The sequence below is a fragment of the Anser brachyrhynchus genome (genome assembly GCF_964034855.1).
Source record: "Anser brachyrhynchus genome assembly, chromosome: 16".
NCBI lineage: Eukaryota > Metazoa > Chordata > Aves > Anseriformes > Anatidae > Anser > Anser brachyrhynchus.
The window spans coordinates 2,516,738-2,528,905 of record NC_137734.1 but is presented as its reverse complement, the minus strand read 5'-3'; the positions used below and the strand labels follow the sequence as shown (position 1 = coordinate 2,528,905).

Genomic DNA, 12,168 nt, shown 5'->3' with positions numbered 1-12,168 from the left:
TTCACCAGCACCTAGAAGAAGACTGGAAATACACTAGTTGAAGAAACTGATGGTTATTAATGACAGTATGGATGTCCCTTTTTTTTTCCTTTGGCTTGCCTAGTGTGAAAGCTCATTACTGAAAGTAAACCGGAGCACACCCAGAGTAGCGAGCCCTTCTGAGTCACGATTTAGCAAGCTGCTAAGTGATAAATGCCGTCATATAACTGGCATGAAAGGGGTTTGACATTAAGCAAATGAAAAATCCAGAGAAAGCGGCATTTTTGTGAATCCTAACCTAGGCGAGTATTGGGGAGATTCTTTGGAAGAATACATGGGTCCTTTGGTTGGATACTTCTTATGCCGGGGAGTTGAAGGGGGCGGGGGACCCACAATCATATCTATCCTGGCAAAGTAAATAAGAAAAAAGACACCAGCAAAATGCATAATGAAGCAACATGTAGAGAAAAGTTGGTCAGAAAGTTGCAGAAAGAAACAACTGAAAAACAGAACGACAGAGAGAGAAAGAGAGAAATTGAAAATATATTCCGCTGGAAACAGAGGTTTCTTTCCTACCACCTGTCGTCGGTGAAAACCAGAATCTTACCCACCCTGGGGTAAGATTTGGAGATTTTTGGCACTGCGGAAACATCACTGCTGATTAGGAGACCCCCCCCCCATCCCAGATATTATAGGTAACATGCTTTACCCTCTGGAATATATTTGCAGCAATATCCCATTGAGATGGTTGGACAAGAAACAACAAATACTCATTCTCCTTTAGGTTACACCACTAGATAACACATCCTCAGCTAGTTCAGAAATGCACGAGCCGTTGGGGTCGGCGAGACACGCTGTGGGACCGTGCAACTCAATGAATGGGAGACATCCGTGGCTGGCAAGGTGTCGGGATGAGGCACGAGACGGTGTGAACACAACACTGAAAAGAGCACGTTACAGACACACCACGGTGACAGAGGCGTTCATGGTTAGAGGAAAGTGCACGTCAACACGCCGGAAATTTGCTCGACTGCAGCTTTACTCCGCAGCCCTGGCTGCGGGAGGTCCCAGCTGGCCCCGCAGAGCTGAGCAGGCAGGGAGAGCACAGCGCTTTGGTTGATGAAGGAAAGGGGAATAAAAATATACGTTCTCCTCTGAGCTGCCCCCTGACAGCCTCCCTGGGCTCCAGTATATGGGCACACCACACTCTAGCACCAGCTGGTCCTGCCCCAGTGCTGGCTATGGGCACCCCAGGCACACACCTCTCCTGCAGGGGGGCCCTTTCCCATTGTTCTGGGCTGGTGAGCAGCCAGGGGATGTGTCCATCTCTGCTATGATGCAGGCTTCAAAAGGTCAGCCCAAGGGGCTCTGCTCCCATCGCCATCACTGATCTCGTGCTCGGGGGGAACAGGGAGACCACTGATGCTACCCACTAGCCCCGGATCCCAAATCCAGGTACTTCACATGTGGCTTTTAAACAGCTCCTGGTCCTCCTAACGTCCCTGCAATGGGGTCGGTGGCTGTCCCAGCCTAGTCCTGTCCCTGGGATTTCTGCCTCACAATCCCACTGGTGCAGTTTTGGGAACAATTCAGTTCAGTCTTTCAAAAGCTTCAACTCCTTGCCTCCCAAAAAAAAAAAAAACAACTGACCAAACCACCTTCCCTTTACAGCACACCACCTCAGTAGGTCAATAGGATACTGGCAAGGCCAGCTGCACCATCCTGGGGGGCTGAGAACTCCGGAGACCCCCTGGAGCCAGTGGAGATGCCAACCCCACTGTCTCGCCCCCAGCTGCAGAGGCTGCCTGGAGGCTTCATGCTGCAGCTTGTTAAAATAAGGAATATCAATCTCTTCCTCCTCCTCTTCCCCCTCCAGATTCAGCTGCACATCTCAGATCCATAATCACTGAATTTGTACTGAATGGGGGTGAGAGGCTCAAAGAGAGGAAATTCTCCGGGATATTTTAGTCTTCATCACAAGGGAGAATTTACCTTCTGGCAACAGAGCTGGAAATAAGAAATGTATGGGGTGCAGCAACACTGGGAAAGTTGCCTCCACTGCTTGAACATCACAAAGAGCAACGTTAAAAGGGTCTCTGAGAGATTAGGAGGAGAAGAGAGATTCCTCTTTTACATAAGACAAATTTCCAATTCTTGGGGTACACACCTAGCTGCTTGCATACCTAAAAACATTTATTTTTTGCACATTTTCAAGAACCTAAATGGGCTGGAAATTAAATGAAAACCTTCCCAATGGCTTCCAGAGGAAGCTTGGCTGCTGCAGCCATCAAGGGAAATACTTTTGTTATCCAAGTGTAAAAGTAAATGGTGAACTATTTTGATCGCAGACAGCCCGAGGCCAAGCCCTGCCTCCTGCTCTGGGTGTTCTTGTGCTCAGCAGAGCCGGGGCTCCTTCTGCTGAGCTGACACAGCTCGGGGTGCTTGGGCTCGGGGTTTGGTCTTCAACACAGGACATGGGAGTGGTGGTTGGATGAAACTCCTAAAGCAAAGCCTGCAGGGGGATGAGCTGCGAATGCTGTGGTTTTTGGAAGAGGGAGAAACCTTGCTACGAGCTGCCAGGGCTGTCCTGGGGTGGGCAACAAGGCAGTTTTATTGGTATAACCAGAGCGCTTGCTCTGCGTGCTCTCCCTGCCCTGCTCACCCCCGTGGGTCTCAGCCATGAACAGCGATGTTTCCTCTAGGCTCCCTCTTAGGAAGAAAATAATTCAGTTTTAGCTGCAAAGGAAAGTGTCTCTCTCTCATGGCAACATCCCCGTGGTGAACAAAAAAGCAGGGAAAAAGTGAAGCAAGCAGAGGGGTCTCTTGCCTGGACTGAAGGTTTTTAATCCGGGAGAGCATGTCCAGGTGACCGGCCGAGTACTGCTCGATGACGTCCATCACGTCGTAGGGCCGAAGGCTCTCCTTAAACTTGCGCTTGGAGACGAGAAATCGCATAATGCTGCAGGAGAGGGAGAAAAAAGGGAAAATCAAGTCCCTGGGCTGGAGCCTGGCCTGCGCAGTGGGAAATAAAAAACACGCAGGGAGGTGAGGGAAACTGGAATGAATCCCAACCCTGTGAGCTTGGGGGAGGATGCAGCAAGAGGAGAGGGATGGGGCTCGTAGCTGAAGTCCTGTCTGCACCAGGGGACACCGACGCCCCCCCAGCCTGTCAGCTGTGCAAGTCTCCCCTTTGCGCCACTTTTATAAATGTCAGCATTAAATCTCAGAGCTAGTGAGAACGATCGCTTGGATGCATCCCTGCAGGGGATTTTCCTGTTTCTGCATTTATTCCTTCCCTCAGCAAAAATTGCCCTTTCTGGCAGAATTTTCTGTAAAGGAGGGCAGGCCACCCAGGGGAAAAACAGCCCGCAGCACAGGCATTTCAGCATTTGCCATCTCTGCATGGACTTTACATTTCTTTTTCTTTTCCTATCATTTCTTTTTCTGGACCATTTTCCCCCCCTCCCTCTCTTACCACACTGCCCTGATGCTGACTTTCAGTCCCGGCGTTAAATCTTCCGTCACAAACTCACAGTTGCAGCTTTTGTTCTCGTCGGGAATGTCTTCTCCGGGGAGGCTCGCTTCTGCGTTGGGGAGAGGCAGGAATAAAAGACAGCATGTTACTATTCCCCCATGCCAGGCAAGGAAGGGGGAATTGGGTTGCAAACAGCAACCCCGGAGGAAGCACCAGAGAGCTCTTTGCTGAGCATCCCAGTGAGAGCATCCCCAGCCACGTTAAGGCGACACCCAGCAATGCAGGACCCATCCACCTCTAGATGCTTGACTCTTCCTCCTTCCTCAGCCCTACATAAATATAATATTACCATGGATGTCAGCAAGGGGTTGCCTCTCTCACTGCACTCCTGTAACCCAGCTAAAGGGCTGGAAGGGGTCACGGACCTATTTAAGCACCCCAGGTTGCAGCTCTGCCCTTCCTAGACGGTGAGAAGAGAGTGTCAGTGTTACCCATGGGTTTCAAGGTCCCAAAGGACCCCAAGCCCACACCTTCCCAAGCCCACACCTTCTGAGTTTTGCCGTGACGCAGCTCCCTTGATGCGGAAAGCCTGCCGGGCTCGGCTGCGGTCTCCGAAACTCCAGCTCTTGGGCACCTTGCTCGGGCTGTCCTCGATGCTCTGGTCAGCGCTGGGGGACCTCCGGATGCCCTGAGCCTGTGGAGAGCCTTTCCCTTTGGTGCCAGCACCGCGGGGACTGGAGAAGACACGATCTTTCAAACTGACCTTCTGACTGTTCAGAGAAACACGTTGAAACAAAGACAAAAAGGAGACAGCAGGAGGAGTCATTCTGGAAACCACGCAGTCCTTCCCCACCAGCCATTAGAAACCAAGAGCACTTCCAAGCAGCAGTGAGATGTAGCTTTGCTGTTGGCTTTTCTTTCTTTTCTTTTTTTTTTTTAAGATATATATTTATTTAATTTAAATTTTTTTTTTTTAAGAAAGCATTGTAGAAATGTTTCCGCCATAATGAGTGAAATGGAAATGATTATTAAGAGAGAAAAAATAATGAGGACTTGAACAGAAGCCCCTCGTGGGATGCCAGGGCTGGCGGGACAGAATGACGTTAAACGATGAGGTTATGAGTCCTTAAATCACTGATCGGCTCCGATCATGAGCAAGGAAGCTTTTCTTTCACAACTGCCTTCCAAAACCCTATATCTGATAAGAAAATACCAATAAAAAAGCCTTTACCTTAGATATTTAACTTCACTTGGAAACACTTCATTTCTGGTGCTCAAACCTGTCCTTCCCCCTTCATTTGCCCTTGGCTTTCCGCCCTCCTAAAATATGATCTGCCCCTTTTAGATCTTCCAAAGAGTATTTTTCCAGTCATATATTTAAATACTTAAATATGAACACTTAAATATACAACTCCTTTATATCCTATAAAGATTCCATCTCAAAGCCCACTACCACCTAGCTGCAGGTCTGCTACAGGCTCCATAAATATGCAAAGCAGAATTTTACAGCTTCAAAATACGGCAATTTACTGATGTTTTTCTATTAGAATCCAATTTCCTTAATAATGTGTAATAATGGTTTGAAAAGAAGGTCACTGAGAAACAGTCAGCTTTAATTATTTTCCAAATTCTGAAATTTGCAAATAAAAACTTTCGTCCAAATGAAGACGACAAATTTTCACACCAAAATTGCAAACAAAAAGCTAGTATGAATCTTTATGAAGGGGCCATCTCTTGACAGACAGCCTTGGGGGAACCCAACTGCAAAGGGTTCTGGATAATCTGATATTCTCTGAACACTGATTGATTATTACAATCTAGGAATAGAGGTTTGACAACCACTGCAAGGCACTTGTGCGTGGAGCTAATATTTTGTAAACAGGCGAATCAAAACGGAGCAAAACCAAGGATTTCATTTCCAATACTCTGCACCATTGCAGCAGCCTCTTATCCTTCTGCTGCACACGTTCTGCCTCAGTTTGCAGGCACAACACTGCCGGAATTTTGATTTCCATGTCAGCTTTCCAGGTCACCAACCAAAGGCCTGGTTTTTTTTCTGTCTCTCGGCAGTGCCACCTTAAAACTCAGAAGCAAACACTCCTCCTTTGCCTTCAAACCCAGCACGAGGTTCCTCAACCAGGACTTTGCTGCTGCTGTTTGAAGCAAAGCAAACTGCAGCTCCCTTCTCCCAGCTGTACCAGCCGCGCTGCGCTGACAGCACCAGACATTTGTTTTTGTCAGGAGAGGAAGAAGGCGTGACTTGAAGACACACGGGGAGCAGATTTGTTGAGTAAGAAGGTGCTATTTTTACAAAGTCACTTCACATTGTGAGACACGGAACATTTACACGGGCAGAAAGGTGCTTAGGCAGCATTTGCTGGCATTGCCCAGTGCAGGACGGGGCTGCCTCTGACCGTTGGCTGGGCAACAACTGCAGGCTGACAGATGCAAATAAAATCTGCTCATGACCAAGTTTCAAGTAGAAAAGGAAAATTAGAAAAATGCATCCAATTAACGAGGCATTTTTAGTTCAGTGAAACTGCAGAGATAGGTGCTGGAGATTTTATTTCCAGCACACCGGCCACCTGCAAAGTGCAAAATGCATCTGAAAGCCAGGGGCCAGCAGACATTCAGCACAGCTGAAAATCAGACGGGAGGCACAAATCCATACAGGACTCCAGGAGCAGGCACGTGCCTAAATACCTTTCTGGACGTAAGCTTTAGGCCCTGATGCTACCAATAGCACCATACACAGCAACCAAATGTTGAAAAGCAATTCTCACCCTGCGTTTCCTGGGTGAGAAGCCAGAGTGAAATTTTATTTGTCGTTTCATCCTGAATAGGCCATTTGGATATTTTTCTTGATTTTAGTTGATTTTAAAAAATAATATTCCTGGAATCTGCTGCATTTCAGTGGCATTAATGCATTGAACTATACAGCCTTTTTAAAAATAAGTTTTACACAAAAGAATCAGCAAAACATGAATATTCATAATTCAAAGCAATCTCTTTGTGCCTCATCCTTGATGCTCCCATCACCAATTTCAGCACAAACCCAGTTGCCTATCACTGAGTAAAGCAGGGCCTTTTCTTTGGGGCCCCTTTCCATTTCCACAGTAAATGTGCTGCAGATGACTGCAAGACTCACAAAAGGCCAAAAAGAAAGCATTGGGCTCAGGGAGGAATCTGAGGGAAGGGTTTCAAGCCTGATAGCACGAGGTGCAATACTTTTATGTTTTAAAAATTCTCGTAGAAATCTGACGAACAATTAGGGTCTGGGTGGGTTTTGTTCCTGAGCACTCACTACTCAGACAAAAACCCGACACCTGACGGCACTCTGTTGTTTCAACAAGGACAACATGAGACAATATGAACAATTCACTGCAGTTTTCCTTCTGCCATGCAGTTCCCTCATTGGAAACGACACCTGGAATTCACATGCAAGTCCAATCCCTGCAGAGGGGGATGCCGTTGGGGTCTGCAGGAGCTGGCGGGCAAGAGTCCAAAAGAAACAAATACATACAGGGAGCTGTGTGTTGTCAGCTAATCCAAGATCATGTTCTCGTTTAACCAGGAAGCCATGCAAAGTGACACAGAGTGTGCCAGAGAAGTGGTATTCAGGTGTCACTCAATGGTAAATGGACTTCAGTTCTGCAGACAGCACATGTGTTGGTGAGATGAACACAAGGAGAGCGGTAATCCAGGCACACACAACACGAACCAAAGCTTGCAATCATGGTGGTGAGAGCAGCGTGAGCACACTGCCCGCACCTTGCTCGTTCCAGGGGGAAGGGAAGGGAAAGTAAGCCATGGCTTTGTAATCAGAGATTATGGGAAGCCGTAACAGCATAATAGGATGTGCTTTACTTCCTGGATCTTCGTAACTACTTTAAGTTGGCAGCTATTAAAAGCATATTCAATGACCAAAAAAAAAGATGTTTCCGGTCTGACTTCAGGGAAGGTTCACAAGACTTTCAGCTTTTGGCTTGAATTTACAAAGGATACAAGCTGAATTGACTTTTTCTCTGTGGCCAGGCAGAAAAATGAGAGCCCCCAAGGGAAGAATGTGTAAGGACCGATCCCTAGCCCCAGCAGTTGACAGAAGGGTGCTCACTGCATAGTGCCCTTTGCATTTAGGTTCAGTTAGGTCCAACAGCCCAGCACTCAGCAGGAAAATGCATGAGAATTAACCTTTTAATGAGCTGCCACCCAGCCTCCTCAGGATGCTGTGGGTTTGAGCTCCTATCTGAACCCCTCTCTTGTACGGGGGTTCATTCCACAGTCCTCTGTGGTATCAAACCAGCACTTTTCAAAATGTGGATTACAATGTTAGCAGAAATTTTGGATCAATGAGAACAATCACCTGTAACTTCTTGCCATTGATTTCAAACTGCACTTGAGCAATTGTTTCATTCTCTTCTTTTATTTTGTAGGCCAAACTGAGTTAGGTTGTCATGGCTCAGATCCACCTCTGCATAGAAGCTCAGCCAGGAAAAGTGTTTCTTCTCCTGTAAATCTATGGCCAGGAGAAGCAGGTTATCTCTTGCTGGGAAATGAGGCTGTTATTCCATCCGGAGCTTGTGCTGAGCTCGTGGCGTATGAGAATAGCTTGTTAAAACCAGGCAGGAGAGCCAGGAGTGAATGATAGCCTTTATGACTCACTGGGCAGAAACCAATTACTGGGGACATTAAGGCAAGGTAAGTATGTCTGTGTGTGCAAGGCTTGCCATGGCTAGAGCAGAAATCACCAGAGGAGCAGGCTCAAGCCTGATTTACCTCCAGCGATTTCAGAAATGCCATTGCAAAGGTGAACTCGGCCCTGCGAATGCAGTTTCTAGAAGCAGAACAACCTGGGCATAAGAAAAACAAAAAGAAAATTCAGCCAATGATCAATGTCATGGTGAGTAATCCTATTCCTCACAACCAGGGTGTTGGGCTTGGGTTGAAGGAGGTCACTGAAATCACAGCTGGAAAGACTGGCACTGTCCCTGCAGCCACCACATAAGCCTGGCCAGATGTGGGACCGTGGGCAAGCAAAAGAACACCAGATCCAGACACGTCATTAATGCTGGTCTTTGGTATTTTGCAGCATCTCTGTTATGCTCTCACCCTTCTCTTCCTAACACAGGAAGGTTTTCTGTTTTAGTTTGGTTTGGTTTTGGTTTTCCCAAAGTGGTGTTGGGCACTGTTAAAACCCACACTGCACATGTCCTGCGTCTTCCAGCAGCCTTTAGCTATTCGCCAGCTCAACCGGTTTGCATTTCAGGAGCAGAGAAAAACAGCTAGATTGCGTCTTCAAGCTTGGCTGATTATTTCTTAAATAGGACTTTAAGAAATGCTGCACCCAGACCTGCAGGCCAGTCAAGGGCCCTGCAAACACCTTTCCTTAACTGTCTGTGTGCCATTTCCTCCTGCCATCAGGTACAAATGTCTCTTACAAAGCAGAATATGATAGATTTACTAATCTGGCTTGGTATAATTATACTGATGTCTAAAAATGCATGCATTATTGTGTTTATTGACCAGAGATCATTGGTTTAGTACGTTACAAAACCATGGCTCCTAAGAGGTTCTCTATTAATTTACCTACACCGAGTTTTCAATGATTGCCTCATTGTTCACTGTTATTTCATTATATGCATCCTAGATGAAGTCTCCTTAGCACTCAGCCTTAGATGCATCGAAGTGCTGGCATCTGCCCCTACGAGTCTGTGCAGTGGCTGACTGCAGGCAGGTAGACCAAGGATCCAGGAAATCCAGATATTTGAATTACTTTTACATCCCTCTAGGGTTGACCTACAGTTTTACTAAAGCACAGTGTGTACAAAACTATATTCAGGATGCAGGTAACAAAGATGCCCTTGCAGCTACTCCAAAATTCAAGACTCCTTTGTGGCATGAAGAAGCACAGCCCGTAATCCCCCTTTGCAAGGTCTCCAATGGATTAAGAAGATCTTGAGATAATAATTTGTTTCATCCTCCCTTTCCCTCACAGAACTCAAGATGGAGGAGATGAAATGAGGACCACAGAAGGAAGGAATTCAGTAGAACATAGGAAAACTGGCTTTACCAATTAAAAATTCATGCCTAGAAAGACATGCAAGAAAGACATTAAGATCAGAGTGGCTGATTTTCCAGAAAACAGAACTGGACACGGACAGGTGAGAGGAGAGCATTACGAACATCACTGCTTGTCTTAAACTCTGCCCAAACCAACCTCAATGCTAAGCAATGAAAGGAGCCTTTCTCTGGGAGGAGTCCCTGCCCACATTACATTTCATCCTCCAAGGATAAGCAACCTCACCTGGCAAATGGAAACACTACAGAAGGTATGATAAACTTTCCAACTCGGCTATTAAATAAATCTTTGCCTTTTGGAAATGTATTGAAATGTTGTCTGTGCAATTGATAATTACCCAATATTTAAACCAGTCCTTTCAAAGATAAATTTCAAGGGGTGCTAAAGTACCATTAAAACACCTAGCAGGAGGCTAACTCAAAGATTCAGGCTATTTATCCAGGTACAGCAGAGTTTCCTACCAGAAACCTGCCATCGTGACTATCAAACAAGAACTGCTGTCATAAAATCTAGATCACGCCCCCTGACTCTTTGTTACCCATTCAGAGATGGGATTTACCACACTACTTCTGAGCTTCTGGTACACACAAGTCTCAGATATGAGTCTTAGCCTCTAGTCTGACACGTAATAAAAGTAACCAGCAAGGGAAAAAAAAAATAGCAAGGAAGGAAAAGATATAGGTTGGAACAATTAATGGAGAAAATCAGAGATGCATTTTTTTTTTTTTGATATAACTGCAGTTTATCGGCTTTCTGACGGAGACAGAGACTGGTGATTTTGAGAATTAAAATGGACTCCAAGAAAGAGCATGCAAAAATCCGGTTTCACAAACATGCTGCATCACTCAGTGCCCTGCCCCTCCTGGGCTTTCACCTGCCTGGCCTCGGGGGAAGAGCTGATGGGGTTCACCTGCCAGCATTCAAAGCATGCAAACTCTGGGCATTGGTAGTTCAAGAAGGTGCATGTCTGTTGCCGAAAAGCGATGTCTGGGGCAGGGGAAGAGACTCTTCCAGTGCAGGCACAAAAGTAGATATTTTTATACACAAGGAAAATAATACATGTATCTGTGTGCCCTCATGGTGATCAGATGGGTGCACTAAGGGATGCTCATTGGGAGTTCTCTGAAGCCACCTAGCAATTGTCAACTCGATGAAAAAGATGAAAACATGGGCTGATACGAATCGTTCTGCTCTAGCTATCTGTTCCCCGCTGAATCTAGAAACAGACCCATTCACAAGGCCAATGTCAAAGCTAAGGAGAACCCGTAACCCCTACGTCTGGTGGGACAGGCTAAGATTAGTCCTTCTCTAGCTGCGTAGTAGAGGTGCTAGATAGGCAAGCCGTGGCTTCTAAAGGCCACACGACTAGGAAAGGTCAATTTGCAGTGTTCAGAGAGCCAAAGGGATGGTGACTGAGTGGAGGGGGAAGCTGGCATTTCTCGTGCTACTAACTTCGTATTGCTGTACAGTGCAATTCAGTTTGCAAGGATTCTCTGGACCCTGAGGAGGGATGGAGTGACAGGGAGGAAGGGGTCTTGGTTTTTTTTTCTTAAAAAAAGATTACTATCTTTTAAGTTTTCCATCATTTGTTAAACTTCGGTTCCTCGCCTCCTTTGTTGCTGAACAGTCACTGGCTTGCTAGCCCAGACCAAATTCCCCATCCTCATCTCTGCGATTCAATGAGTTCTGCATGATAAGCAGACAAGGAAGCCGCTAATTTCTGAGCGGGCAATGGGGAGGCTCTTTCGCTTTTATTTTACTCATCTAGTACCTCTATTAAGCAGAGAAGTGATCAGAACGGGTGGTAGCAGGGTAGAGGGAGAATGAGCCGTGCAGCTTTTGATTAGTTCCGTGCGACGCATTTCCCGTGGTACCTAGAGTTTCCTGAGCAGCATCCGCAAAGTGACTCCCTGCACGGTTTGCTTTTACTGGAAATGAGGGGAGAGTAAAAATTAGACCTGGAAGCAAATGCCAGACAGGAAACTTTTGATTACTAACTCTAGGTTTAAAAGACAGCTGATTTGAGGGCCAGGTTCATGACAGGATTTTTATGCTTCAGCATTAAATTTTAAAAAAACGTAATTAAGGGGGTGTCTGAAACTTGTCTTGCTGTGGTCAATAAACGTCATTATTAGAAATGACGCATCCTGCTTTGAATTGGTGGCATCAGTTCATCTACAATTGAATGAGTCCTGCAGGAAGACAATTTTCAACTGCATTGGGAACAAAAAGTATGTTCTTCTTCCTCTAAATAGATTTAAAAAGACCATATTTTAATTTTCTAAAGTACGGAGAGCCAAAAATTTAATTTGTATTCTCCAGCAACACCTGAAATGTTTGAATTTATTCTTTAAAAAAAATAAAAATTAAAAAATCTCACCAAGTGAGCTAGTTAATCTCTGAATTATTTGCACTACTCATAAAGGTAATAGCATTACATTAAGCCTGGCATTAAAAAAAAAATCCATACATAAAAATGGAGTGTGGTGCGGTCCTTTACAGGAAGGCATTTGAACATGAGCGTTCACACGCTTGGTTTTCGTCATGCTTGTCTGATGGCCCCTAACACTTTTGGGGTGATCCTGGCTTTGTGGACACCCCACCACGGCTCCGTGAGCCCTGCCAAGAGATTGCC

General features: G+C 45.9%; 1 protein-coding gene across 9 annotated transcripts in view; it reads right to left on the bottom strand.

The window, feature by feature from the left end:
- KCNQ2 (potassium voltage-gated channel subfamily Q member 2) overlaps window positions 1–12,168 on the bottom strand; it is a 71,290-nt gene that overhangs the window by 17,171 nt on the left and 41,951 nt on the right. For 4 of the 9 annotated variants that reach the window (XM_080558011.1, XM_080558013.1, XM_080558012.1 and 1 more), the window contains 3 exons: window positions 4,001–4,224; window positions 3,455–3,563; window positions 2,807–2,938 (listed from right to left, as the gene is read on the bottom strand). In XM_080558011.1, coding sequence (XP_080414137.1) covers window positions 2,807–2,938; window positions 3,455–3,563; window positions 4,001–4,224 — 465 coding nt within the window. Of the gene's footprint in view, window positions 1–277; window positions 386–2,806; window positions 2,939–3,454; window positions 3,564–4,000; window positions 4,225–11,407; window positions 11,462–12,168 lie in introns of all 9 variants that reach the window. The other 5 variants (XM_080558014.1, XM_080558016.1, XM_080558017.1 and 2 more) reach the window with 3 other exon arrangements.